Source organism: Chelonia mydas, chromosome 1, assembly GCF_015237465.2.
Source record: "Chelonia mydas isolate rCheMyd1 chromosome 1, rCheMyd1.pri.v2, whole genome shotgun sequence".
Classification (NCBI taxonomy): domain Eukaryota; kingdom Metazoa; phylum Chordata; order Testudines; family Cheloniidae; genus Chelonia; species Chelonia mydas.
In genome coordinates, this window is record NC_057849.1 from 274,124,806 (window position 1) to 274,139,299 (window position 14,494).

Consider the following 14,494-nt stretch of genomic DNA (forward strand, 5'->3'; position numbering starts at 1 on the left):
AGCCTCTCTGGAGAAACTGGGATATTAGTTGTTGAGGAGCCCACTTGGGAGTTTAGGTGGCTGAAAGGAAGTTTCTCTGGTGCTGAGGAAGCTGCTGCTCAAGCAGCACTCTGCCTGAGGAGAGGGACACAAAGCAGAGCTGCCTAAAGAAGTACATGAGAATATTAGAGAAAGAAGAGGTGCATTTTTTTTTTAAACACAGCATTCAAATGGTTTGATTTTACTTTATTTTTATTTATGTATAGACATTCCTATGGCACTCAGAATAATATCTGTGCTCCGTTGAAGCCATGGATTTCTAATCAGCACCAATGTCAAATAAGGAAGTACTTTCCACATTTTTACTGCTGGGGAAACTGAGGCATGAAGATTCGTTGGCTTAACCAAAGTCATAAGAAGTTCCAGGCAAAGGGAAAAGAAGCCAGATCTCCTGACTTCCAGTTCTGTGACCTAAAGGATGGTCTTGTTGTTTAAAGCATGGGATGGAGACTCAGGAGACCGAAAGTCCGTTTCAGGTTTTCCCACTGACGGCTCATGTGATCCTGAGCAAGTTACTTATTCTCTCCATGTTTCAGCTCCTTATTTACCTTTTCTCTTGGAGACGCAGCCAAGTTAAATTCATTCAAGATTAGAGTATCTGAGTGTTTCATAGTGATGGGATCCAGAAAAATACATAGTTAGACTTTTTTTTTCTTTAACACTTAGAAATGCATGAGAGATCTGTAGGAAAGTTTTGGTTTGGGACTTATATGGGAGAGTTTTGACATTACCTCAATATGGTTACTGCAAACTATCAATAAATAAATACATTCTATATATGAGTCCAGAAATGCCAAACAAATTGGAAATAAAATCAAACAATAGTTATCAAACTGTGCTCTCTCTGGGGAGCTTCCAAGTAGTAGTATGGACAGTTGGTTCTACTTCTTCACAATCACAGAATCACAGTAATGTATGGCTGGTAGGGACCTCAACCGGCCATCTTGTCCAGACCCCTGAGCTGAGGCAGGACCATGTACATCTAAATCATCCCTGACAGAAACTTGTCCAAATTATTAAAAATAATTAAAAACCTTCAGTGAGGAAGATTCCACAATCTCCTCTAGAAATCTATTCCAGAGCTTCTTATAGTTAGAAAGTTTTTCCTAGTATCTAACCTAAATCTCCCCTGCTACAGATCAAGCTCATTACTTCTTGTTCTACCTTCAGTGCACATGGAGAACAATTTAACTGCAATTAACATATTTGAAGATGTATTAGGTCCCTTCTAGTCTTCTTTTCTCAAGACTGAACATACCTAGTTTTTTTAAATCTTCCTTCAAAGGTCAGATTTATTATTGCACTCCTCTGAACTGTCTCCAATTTGTCCACATCTTTCCTAAAGTGTGGTGCCCAGAATTGGACACAATCCAGCTGAGACCTCACCAGTGCAAATAGAGCAGGACAACTACCTCCCGTGTCTTACATATAACACTCCTGTTAATCAACTCCAGAATGACAGTCTTTTTTTGAAACTGCATCATATTCTTGGTTCATATTCAGTTTCTGATTCACTATAACCCGCAGATCCTTTACTGCATCACCACCACCTAGCCAGTTATTCTCCATTTTGTATTTGTGCATTTGATTTTTCCTTCCTAAGTGTAATATTTTGCATTTGTCTCTACTGAATTTCATCTTACTGATTTCAGACCAATTCTCTAAATTTGTCAAGGTCATTATGAATTCTAATCATGTCCTCAAAGTGCTTGCAACCTCTTCCAGTGTGGTGTTATATGTAAATTTTATAAGCATACTCTTCACTCCATTATCCAAATCATTAATGAAAAACATTTAATAGTACTGGACCTATGACTGACCCCCTAAGGGACCACACTAGATAAGCCCTCCCAGTTTGACACTGATCCATTGATAACTACTCTTAAAGTTATCTTATGGTCTTTCAACCAGTTGGGGATGCACCTTATTGTAATTTCATCAAGGCCACATTTCCCAAGTTTGCATCTGATAATGTCATGTGCCAAAAGCCTTACTAAAAATCAAGATCTAAAACATCTTCTGCTTCCCCCTTGTCCACTAGGCCCATAACCCTGTCCAAGAAGTAATTTAGGTTGGTTTGGCATGACTTGCTCCTGACAAATCCATGCTGGCTATTCCTTATAACCCTATTATCTTCTAAGAACTTACAAATTGATTGCTTAATAAATTTGTTCCAGTACCTGTCCAGATATTGGATGTCCTTTTTGTTCCTCTTTTAAAAAAATATGTTTGCCTATCTCCAGTCATCTGGGACCTCACCAATCCGCCATGAGTTCTCAAAAATAATTGCTTACAGTTCCAAGATTGCTTCAGCTAGTTCCTTAAATACCCTGGAATGAATTTCATCAGGGCCTGCTAACTTGAATACATCTGACTTACCTAAATATTCTTTAACCTGTTCTTTCCCTCTTTTGACTTGTTCCTTCTCCCTCATTGTTAATATTAATTGTGTTAAGTATTTGGTCACAATTTACCTTTTTAAAGAAAACAAGCAAAATAGGTATTAAACAGCTAAGCCTTTTTTAGAGGTCATCAGTGATTAGCTCTCTTTCCAAGCTGAGTAGAGGACCTACATTTTCCTTTGTCTTTCTCTTGCACCTAATGTATTCAAAGAACCCTTTGTCATTGCTTTTTATGGCCCTTGCTCGGTGCTACTCATTTTGTGTCTTTGCCTTTCTGATTTTGTCCCTTCATGCTTGTGCTATACTTTGGTACTCCTCCTTAGCAATTTGTCCATGTTTCCACTTTTTTTTTTTTTTTTAGGGTTTCTTTTTGATTTTCAGGTCATTAAAGAGCTCCTGATGGAAGTTCATTGGCCTCTTACCATTCTTCCTATCCTTCCTCTGAACTGAGCTAGTTTGCAGTTTTGCAGTTGTGTATTTAATATTCTCATTGAGAAGCTGCCAGTTCTCCTGAACTCCATTATCCCTTAGATTTTCTTTCCATGGGACCTTACTAACCAACCAATTTTCTAAGTTTGTTAAGATGTGCTTTTCTAAAGTGCATTGTCCTTATTCTGCTTCTCACCTTCCTTTCCTTTCCTTGTGAAATCCATCTTTTCATGATCACTTTAACCCAAATTGCATTCCACTTTGAGATTTGAAATCAAGAAGCATTTAACTTTCCAACAGTGGTACTGCCTAATGGTTGCCGCCCAGTTCAGGATATGTGTGTGTTGTCCAGAGGCTTTTTTGAAACACAAAATACCCAAGGGTCTCCCTACAACCAGTACCGCTGCTTCATGCCTTTGCCTGGAGTTTTAGTCTAAATTAATCTGTGACTGAATTTGCTAATACCACCAAAACAGAAGCAAGTACACAGGAAGAGAGAACCAAACATCAAAGAAGTCCGGGCATCAGGGATCGCAGACGATGAAGGAAGAATAGGTTTTAGGGACTGTGACAACTTAACCATATTTACAGAAAGTCAATAGTTCTATTACTATCATCACATTGGACACCTCAAAGTCAAATCTATATTTATCTAGTTTTATAGATTTATTTCATATGATAATTCAGATGCTGACTGAGCAAGTTTGGCAATGCATCAGAGTGTTTTCTCTTAATTTGCACCTGCGTGGTAAGGACATCACAACTCTCACACTCTATAGGTACAAGAGTCGGCTCTTAAGAGCAAGGCTGTTGAAGGGGCATCCCATCCAACACACAGGATGATGAATGTGGATGGTGGTCCTGTCCCCGAACACACAGGTTTTAAGAAGGATTGGATTCAGATGTCTCATGTCTCATAATCCAGATTAATTTCCTCGTGTGCTCCTGACAAAGCCCTGTACATAGCAGCAACCCAGCCCTGGCCTTCTGCTCTCCTGAGAAGTGCCGCCATGAGCCATGTTCCCTGTGCATGTGGTGTAAATCTTCAAAAACAAAAACAACAGCCTCAGTGTTATTTGCCAAAAAAAACAACATAAATTTAACAAACAAACGAAAAATACGAAGACTTGATACTCTACGGTAGATATGAAATCCTCCACTCAGGGAAAGGAAATAAATTACACAGATACAAAGCTGAAGTGGATGGGATAGAATTGAGCAGCAAATCCCCTGCCTAAAACTGTGTTTGTTTCCATCTTGACTCCTCATGACTCTCCTAATTTTAGTTATTCCATGGAATCAAAATCAACAGCTTGCCTTCAGTCCAGGTGTGAAGACAGAATTGGGAGAAGGATTCATGAGAGGATTTTGATCATAAGAAGAGAAAAGGGTTTGTGGTTTAGTTTAGATAGGAACACCAACAAAATATATTTCAAATTTGACATATTAGGAAATATGTACACAGTAGGAATAAAAATAGAGTTTTATCCCTCATTTTCTTCTGTGGATAATGAGTGACATTTTCAAACATGACTACAGAATTATGTACCAAACATGTGAAAATTCCCACCATATAACTTTAAAATGCAAATTGCAGTTAAATACACGTACACACTTTCTTTTCACAGAAGTCACTATTTAGTATACTCATGCTATTTGTTCATTGGCTCTCAGAAGCAGACATGCCAAACCCACGGAAAAAAACACAGAAATTGGGCTTCTTGTTGGCTTGTGAGTTGCTTGTTTGCTAGTTTTTGGCTTGTAGCTTGTTGCTTCTTTTTTTTGATCAGCTCTTGGCAAGCAGGGGTAAGGTGGGGGGAGAGTGTCGGGGTACACAGCGGGCCCACCACAGTCTCAGACTGCACGCTGGAGGGATCTAGTCACAGAGTGTTGGGGTTCTTAGGGATTGACTTGTTTTGGCCTTGTTTTGAAATGGGATTAGCTTGATTTTTGGCTTATTGTGAAAGTCGGTGTGCTTATTTACCACATGAAAGTTGGCAACTGTGCTCAGAAGCGTTCTTACATTCTCAGACAAACACCCGAGTAAACAAAGTGTTTAATGTAAGTTGACACTTCACACCAGTTTAGCAGAAGACTGCTAGGTCCCACCTTCTGTCTGCCCTGTCATCATAAACTCATCAAGGCTGGGACTTGTCTCTTAAAGTGAGCTGACTGAAACTTGGAATGTCCATTCTGTGGGAAATTCAAGCATTTCAGAATTTCTTTTAGTCTTGAATTGGAGCAAAAAGTTGAAATTTCAAAATTTCCCACAAAACGAAATTTCCAAAGTAATTCATTTCAATAAAGGTGAAGGGCTTCATTTAGACTTTTATAATATCAGATGTCAAAACAAAGTGCTTTGACCTCATTGAACTAAACATTTTGATAATTTACCATCAAAAATAGTGAAACTGATATGTTCCCATGAAACGTTTCGATATTTTCAAATCTGCATTTTCCAATGGGAAATTGATTCATCAGAAAAATTTTGGTCAGTTTTTCTCTTACTCTGTACAGCGCAAAGCACAATGGAGCCCTGGTCTCAGATGGGACTTCTAGGCACTGCTCTAATGCAAACAACAGAGAAGACTTCTCAGTTTTGCTTGTTAGCCACTAGTTCCATTCTGAGAAATATTTCTTCTGGAGGAGGTTGTAATACATCTGCATGGCAGCTCCTACTAGGGGGAAAAATATGCCAGAGCCCTAAATTCAGGTCCTGTGCATTTCTGTTGAACCTGAACACTAAGTGCTCTGTCTTTACTTCAGGGAGGCTTGTAGATTTATATCAGCTGATGCACTTGCATACTCAACCACAGTAAGCTGAATTGGCAAGATACAAGGAGATAACAGCATGGGAAAAGGAGCTAAATACCAAGAGCTAGATGGTAAACAGAGTGGAAAGACTGGAAGAGATGGGAGCAAATGAATGAAATACATCTCCAGCATGAAAAGATGGGTAATACCACATGGTTTAAATGCCAGGCACTAATACCAAAAAAAAAAAAAAAAAATTACTGAATGGTTTTAATTATACTTTCAGTATAAGGCATCTGTGCTTTTTCACAGAGGGCTGGCATCCCTGCTAAGCCATACCTGAAGATAAAGTTGGTATCTGATTAATTTAGTGATTGCTGCTTTATAAAACAAATAACTAAGGCAGGCAGAGAGTTACTTACTTTATATATAGAAGGAATGATCTGGTGCATTTTCAGCCTGTGAAACACAAAGACGTCATAAACTGCTGAAACTGCTAGAACAGTCACTCCTTGCTCCTTCCACAACATGCTGCAGCCAGCACAGAGTCCTGTCCCCAAGATCCAGCCCCAAGTGCTGGCTGAGTAGCTTCTTGTAGAGCAATGTTTAACGTAACACATCAAAGAGAGCAGAAAAAAAAAGCAGGCTCCAACATCAGCCCTCCCCACAATTCCTGCCACTGCTTCAGTGTGGATGGGATGAGACGCAAACAGCAGGCCTGCGATTAAGGTCCAATATCCATCCCCAAACAAGATTCTGGAGAAGTTTGTGAAAAGCCCGGTGACTGCAGCGTGTAACAGGACATTTACAAGGTGGTAGCTCCAAGGCTCCATGCCTCCAATGGCATGGTTAATGCGAAAGGAGAGCGTGCAGAGAGGTCGGTAGGACTTGTGACTCCCGCTGTGGGTGAGGAGGGTTCCCCAAAAATCGTTGTAGAATATGTGGGTCCAGGGGGTTTCTGGCAGAAGATCCTGGTTTGTCTTGATAGCTCGGCTATTAAAAAATAAAAACAAAGAAATGAATCAAACAGTCAGAAAGACACAACTGAGAAGATACAATCATATTGCTACGGCAATGAAAACAGGTCCTTGTTTAGTTATTCTTTATGTTGTGCAAGCAAGAAAATGGCATTATGTCAATGCTATTTTACTTTGAGGTCTGAAATTTTACTAGAACACAAGAGGTGTTAAAAGTGTCTGTATCTATTGACTTTTTCTAAAATAAATTTCCATATAAATTGGCTTTTAAAACATTAGAAACAGATGTTATGCTGAAGCCATTAAATAAAACACCCTTCGATGACATTCATCTGAGTCTAACCCATGAGCAATCACTTAAGATTTGATGGGTTATAATTAAAATGTAAAAGAAATATGAAAAACTGACAAACATTGTTGAAACAACTGATCCTCGAGCAATTCAGAATTAAAACCCCAGCTGGCCTTTCATACTCAAATTTTAATTTAGATGTGAGAATGATTCTTACTGTCATGGATGAACAATAACTACAATAATGAAGTCACTAAATGTATGCATATTTTGTGCTTCTACATTGGCCCGTTCATAGTCTTTCCTGTATATATTTTGCCTGACATAGAATTCTCAGAGAATGCCGTAGGTGTGGCCAGAATACAGAGTATGTTAAGGATACAATTCCACCTTTTCTTCGAATATCTTAAATTTATAAGATTTATATTTTACATTTTAAGATGTAGTACTCTATGAATTCTATGCTGTGGCTACCTTACCATAAAAGTGAAACTTAGTTTAAGGGCTTAGTTTTATCCATTCGCAGTCTGCATGTCTACATTCAGCTCAGTAGAAACCTGTCCACCATAACATTTGCAAAACTATTTATTCTTACCAATCCTATAATCTGTATTTACAAATCACAATATGGGAGAAGGTGTTAGACCCACCCAGCTTAAATAGATGGCCAGTGTGCAAATAATAGCTTGCCCCCATATGTGAAGCAATTTTTATAAAATTCTTGTTTCAAGATGACTTGTTCTAACTATTAAACACAGAATGGACACTATTATTATTATTACTAAACATTTATATTACAGTAGCACCTAGAATCCAATCAGGTCGAAGCTCCATTGTACTAGGAGTTGTACAAATATAGTCAGTGATAGTCTCTGAGTTCAGATTTGCTAGTTATAGAAACATCTGTGTCAGGGACTACCTTCCCAACTGGGACCAAATTTATAGAACAGATAACCCCACACATTTACCAAAAACATCACATGGCACGAAGAGGCCACAGCTAATGCAATTCGTTTGCCAAATCACATTTATTTTCACCAAGAGGCTGCAATATATTGTGGAAAACATGTGCACCAGTGAACTGAAAAATCACTTCACAGTTCTTTCCAGTGACAGGACACAGTTAGAGAACACCCCAGAGCAAAGGAGCAGATGGATATGCCTTTTACTTCACTGACATGCTTCACAATTTGTAAAAACCCATTTTTAGAGTGTCCTGCTCTCTAAAGAGAAGGGATGGAATCCTAGTTCCACTGTAGTCTTATTTAATGGCCACAGTTAACAGGATGGAGAACTCTATTCTGGGAAGCAGTGACCCTGAAAAAGACTTGGGGGTCATGGTGAATAATCAACTGACCATGAGCTCCCAGTGTGATGCTGTGGCCTAAAGATCTAGTGAGGTGCTTGGAAGTATAAACAGGGGAATATCAAGAAGGAGTAGACAGGTTATAAAACCTCTATTTGGCACAGATGTGACCGCTACTGGAGTAATGTGTCCAGTTCTAGTCTACAGTTCAAGAAGGATGTTGATTAATTGGAGAGCATTCAAAGAAGAACCAAGAGAATTATTAAAGAATTGGAAAACATCCCTTAGCTGTAGCTCACGAAAGCTTATGCTCAAATAAATTGGTTAGTCTCTAAGGTGCCACAAGTACTCCTTTTCTTTATGCCTTACAATGAGAGCCTAAGGGAGCTCAATCTATTTAGCTTAACAAAGAGAAACTTAAGGGGTGACTTGATCACAGTCTGTAAGTACCAAAGAGCAGAAATTTGATAAGAGGTATCTTCAGTCTTGCAGACAAAGGTAAAACAAGATTTTTTTTGTTGGAAGTTGAAGCTAGACAAATTCAGACTGGAAATAAGGCATACATTTTTAACAGCGAGAGTAATTAATCACTGGAACAACTTATTAAGGACTGTGGTGGATTCTCCATCACAAGAAACTTTTAAATCAAGATTGGATTTTTTTCTAAAAAGATATGCTTTAGTTCAAACCAGATTTAATTCAGGGAAGTCCTATGGCCTGTGTGTCATAAAAATAAAGGGAAGGGTAAACCCCTTTGAAATCCCTCCTGGCCAGGGGAAAGCTCCTCTCACCTATAAAGGGTTAAGAAGCTAAAGGTAACCTCGCTGGCACCTGACCAAAATGACCAATGAGGAGACAAGATACTTTCAAAAGCTGGGAGGAGGGAGAGAAACAAAGGGTCTGAGTGTCTGTTGGTATGCTGCTTTTGCCGGGGATAGAACAGGAATGGAGTCTTGGAACTTTTAGTAAGTAATCTAGCTAGGTATGCGTTAGATTATGATTTCTTTAAATGGCTGAGAAAAGAATTGTGCTGAATAGAATGACTATTTCTGTCTGTGTGTCTTTTTTGTAACTTAAGGTTTTGCCTAGAGGGATTCTCTATGTTTTGAACCTAATTACCCTGTAAGGTATCTACCATCCTGATTTTACAGAGGTGATTTCTTTACTTCTATTTACTTCTATTTCTATTAAAAGTCTTCTTGTAAGAAAACGGAATGCTTTTTCATTGTTCTCAGATCCAAGGGTTTGGGTCTGTGGTCACCTATGCAAATTGGTGAGGCTTTTTAATCCAACATTTCCCAGGAAAGGGGGGGGGGTGCAAGTGTTGGGAGGATTGTTCATTGTTCTTAGGATCCAAGGGTCTGGGTCTCTAGTCACCTAGACAAATTGCTGAGGCTTTTTACCAAACCTTGTCCAGAAAGTGGGATGCAAGGTTTTGGGAAGTATTTTGGGGGGAAAGACGTGTCCAAACAGCTCTCCCCCAGTAACCAGTATTTGTTTGGTGGTGGTAGCGGCCAATCCAAGGACAAAGGGTGGAATATTTTGTACCTTGGGGAAGTTTTGACCTAAGCTGGTAAAGATAAGCTTAGGAGGTTTTTCATGTAGGTCCCCACATCTGTACCCTAGAGTTCAGAGTGGGGGAGGAACCTTGACACTGTGTTATGCAGGAGGTCAGATGATCACAAAGGTCCCATCTGGTTTTACAATCTATGACTCTGCGAAGTTGATGGACAATTCCCACTGAATTCAAAGGGGCCAGGATTCTACCCAATATGTTGAGAAAAGAGTTACTAGAACACTATGACATGAAGGTTCTTCTTCAACAACATGGAACACAGAGATAGAACAATATGTTTTTCCATACTCACTCCTTCCACATGGACACACATGCACACGCACTAGAGAGATGGGCCAAAATCAAGTCTTTAAATTTAGACAGGGACGAGGAAAGGCCTGAAATTCAGATCTGAAAGTAAATGTTGAAGCTGAAGTCCTTTCCTGCACTAGAAAGGATATAAGAGACACTTTAGCAGCAAAAATATAAAAAGTGGTCTCAAGAGTCTCATATAGGCCATCTTATTTTTTATCCCATTATTTTAAGGGACTTTGTGTAAGAGTGACATTTCTTTAATAAAAAATGCTTATATGCTAAACTGTAGCAACTCCATGCAAATACTCTAAATGCCATGTAGCTCAGCAGTTTCATTGTCTAAAGCACATTCCTCTAATGCCTTTAGACATGCTTAGTGTCTGCATGTCCTTTTGTCTCTGCACGTATGGAGGTTATGAAGAGGTCGCCATAAATCCTTTAAAGATCTGATCATGCCTCTTAAACAGTTTACATTTTTCATTTTGAGTTCTGCTTCTACCATGAATCAGGTTGCCTGTGTTTGTTTTCCCAACCCCACAAACACTTTCATTTCACTACGACTAGTAGAGGACTTCTTTTATTTTGAGGGGATAATTTTTGTTTTTAAAGCTTTTATCTGCTCCTGCTCTTTCGGAAATCTGAACAGATCCTCTGTTTGTGATTTCACAATTGGCGATAACAGATTTGAGAGCAACCCACAAAGGAACAGAAATTCACATGAGACTGGAGCAGGTTTAGGGCTAGATACTGCACAGAATTACAACTGTTTTTTGGGATAACAAAGTTCAAGGCCTCAGCTGACATATAGATTATACGGGGATGGCAGCACTGGCACAGATAAATCAGCCTCCCAGAGAGCATGGCTAAGAGTGACTGAAAGATACACTGACGTAGTATGGAATCCCCTTTAAAAGTTAAATATATTCTCCGAGGCAGAAACCCCAAAGGATAAAATGGCAGTGCATCTGCCACTGCCCTAACTCAGGCAGAATGTGTATGTGTGTGGTTTTGGCCACTTTTCTAAGAACAATGATAAACACCATTACAAAAACCATATAAGTAACTGTTTTAAATATCAGAGTCATTAAATGATGATGACCATTAATACACAGGAATAACATAACGTACAACACAGTACTTCCCCAATAGATCAGCTACATTTAATAAGGAGTGAAGTAGGGTACAAATTCGTACTTCTTGTAAAGACTTCCCTTCGTGACTAGACACATCATCCATATTCTCCTTCCCTCCAGAAGCTAACTATACCTGTCTCATATTTGCAAAGAAGCACGTGCAGTCTAAAACCACTGTCACTCAAGTATTCTTTACAGACCTAGCAACAAATCTGTCATAACTCTAACCCTTTCCAGTTTAGAGCTCTTGATCTGCAAGCCTTGATTTAATATTTTATGTACCACACTTATGTATCACATTCGGCTTAGGTATAAAATCCACCTGACATCTCTGAAGTTTCAGGAGAGCTGCAGTGCATGCACGCGAGATAGCATATTCTAGCATTATCCAGTAAATTTCATTTAAAAAAAAAAACAACACAGAACTTGCTGGTTCCATAGCATTTACTTGATGGTTTAAGTCATATCACAGTCTATCTCCTCTCTGCTCCAAAATCTACAGTACTGACAAATTCATTCCCTCTGATTATTTTTTTCTGAACAGTTTATAAGTAAAGAGGACTCTGATCATGCTCTGGAGTGTGAGGAAACACAATTAAACAAAAGTTAAGTGTCCTGCAGCGAAGAGGCAGTCTCCCATAGGCCGCTGGCTAGCATTCAGCTACCACTGTTTCATATTATGCAATCTAATAAAAAACATTCTTGGCCAACATTTTTGTCATTCATTGCACAAAAGGATGCAGGAATACAATTTTCATAAAAACATCAGAAGAACCAGGCAGTACTAAGGCATATTGCAAACGTCAACTTTTAAAAAGCAAGGAATAGGAAGTTTCACTATTGCTGTCTGAAGATAGACCATACTACACAAACATTCATAGAGTACATAATCCCCAGAGCTCATTGAGAAAGTATTCTCCAATACCACTCTCTAAAAGGAGAATGGAAAATGGGAAAGAAATGTGAATTTTAAACTAGGCTGAAGTATTAAAAAAAAAGGTACCACAAAGTGGCACTGACTTTCTGTGCTACCATGAAACAGACTTGTGGACTCTCAATCCTAGGAAAGAAAATTATCAGTTTACATCATAATAGCTTAGTAAGGTTTCAAGAGGCAATTCCTTAAACCAAGAACATGTACTTGTTCATCGGTTGATCTTGCCTGACCATTCTGGAAGTTTACCAGATTTATTTCAACTGCACAATTCAGAACAATCTGTGGCTCAAACTTAATAATCATTCAGTAAGGCAATCCAGACCCCAGTGATGGTAGGGTTAGGGTTACCTAAACCGTCTACCCATTAGAAATGAGGCACTTACAGATGATAACTTAAACCTGAACACAGCTGAAGAAAGAGTTGAAAGTCTGTGGTCTTACGCTACAGGTATAATTATTTTATGGAATGGCATTGATGATATTCTCAGAGAAAGCTGCTTCTCTTAAACTCCTATTAAAAGGTGCAAGTGATTAAAAAGTGAGGGATCATAACAGGAACTCACTAGCAAGAAGAGGCCAGCAAAAGAAAGAGGGGGGGAAATGAACAGACCTGAGTAAAGGAAGAGATAATAATCCTCACTCAGAGGCCTGAAAACACTTGTCCCCTAAATTCAAAAATGGGTAAGAAGAAAGGAGAAACACAATTCTAGAGATTTATTCTTCTTTCTAAATATTCTAATTAATTCCCATTTTAAGTCAATAGGGCACAAACAAATAAATATTATAGCATGTGCCAAAAAGGCACTCCTGGGAATTGTTACTTCAAACTCCTTGGAGATGGACAAAAACTACAGCACCTAAGATAACCACTGCAGGACTGAACTGGAAAGACATTCACTATACCACTTCCCCTATACTTACAGCTGTGCATGTATAGTCCGCATTAAATAGCTTATCGTTTTCCCCCAAATAAAAAACCCTAAAGGAGACTAACAAGCAAGTTTTTTCATTTGTTTGTTTTGCTATTCAAAAATTAATTGTTACTTGTATTAAATTAAGAAGCAAAGAAATAACTGTTAATTTTGCTCCCCTCACTGAGTAACCAATTCAAGAGCAATTTTAAGAGCAGCTCTTAACACCTTGGAAAACACTGCTGACATGTTCCCTATAATGGCTCTTGCACTCGCAATATTCTGAGTTCTGCACAGATAGAAGTAGTATTAATTGTTGGCTCTGGGAGAGACGCTGGGATAAAAGAAACTACAAAATGCCACATTAGCACTGTCTTCTCCCCCTCTCGTAACTAATAGTTTTCCTTTGGGTTATAGCCTGCAGATTGGTCCAATCTTGCTAATGGACATAAAAAAGAAATTCCAAAGGCATTCACAGCTCTGAAGAAGAACTGTAAACTCTGCTCTCTCTAAAAGGCAGCAGGTCACAGGGGAAGTTGTTTTTCAAAGCTCCAACACAACTGGCATTTTTACTTTCAGCCAGCCACAGACAAGATTTGCCGACTTGTTCAGAGAACCTACTTTCTTCAATTTTTAATGCCTGCCCATTTCAGACGTCCCAGGAGAATGGGATGTCTTACTCATAGTATCAAAATGGATTGGTTTTGAAAAAAAAATTCTTATAGTCAGCCATCAACACATCTGAAAATGGAAGTCTGATAAAGACAAAAGCTCTGATGGCAAAACAATTCCTATCTCCCCATCGAAACAAAAAAAATCTCTAGCACCAGCTATAGAATATTTATTTGCCTGTATCTGTGCACACTTAGGAGCACAAACATGACTCAAGCAAGACTGTTTCAACAAACTCCAAGAATGTGAAAGATGCAATAGTTCACACTCACAAAAATCAACAGATGTTTTTGAAATTAACAGCTATATATGTCCTAAATGTATAGGCTAGTGCTAAACTGATCCAGGTGTTATCATCAGGGTAAAAAACCAGATGTGACGTTTTAAAATGATATAACACATTAAACCATGTGTCCAGCTTTAACATTGCTAATGGTCCCCACATGTTTAAAATGAACATCAGTATTTGAAGTACAGAACATATTTTTACCAAAAGGAGAACACCTAAATACATGCAAGAGTCTGTTGTCCCACTTGGGCTCACGTCAAAAGACAGAAGTCTAGCAACATGCTGTACTGGTAAAGCTCCATTTCTTTATTCCTGAGATCCTTTTGGAATACTGTAAGTCAGACCTCTGCCACTAAAACCACTAGCAAGAGTTATTGATACTTTGCAAAGTCAGAAAATTTTTCCAAGTGCATATAATGTCTTAACAGTTTAGCCCAGCATCAACACATTAAAACTTAAGTCATTCAAATGTTTAAGTACCTA

General features: G+C 38.7%; 1 protein-coding gene across 2 annotated transcripts in view; it reads right to left on the reverse strand.

Annotated features, from left to right (window-relative positions):
• TMTC2 (transmembrane O-mannosyltransferase targeting cadherins 2) overlaps positions 1 to 14,494 on the reverse strand; it is a 366,556-nt gene that overhangs the window by 222,098 nt on the left and 129,964 nt on the right. For both annotated transcript variants that reach the window (XM_037885700.2, XM_043547034.1), the window contains exon 2: positions 6,047 to 6,617. In XM_037885700.2, the coding sequence (XP_037741628.1) occupies positions 6,047 to 6,617 (571 nt within the window). The remainder of the gene's footprint in view (positions 1 to 6,046; positions 6,618 to 14,494) is intronic.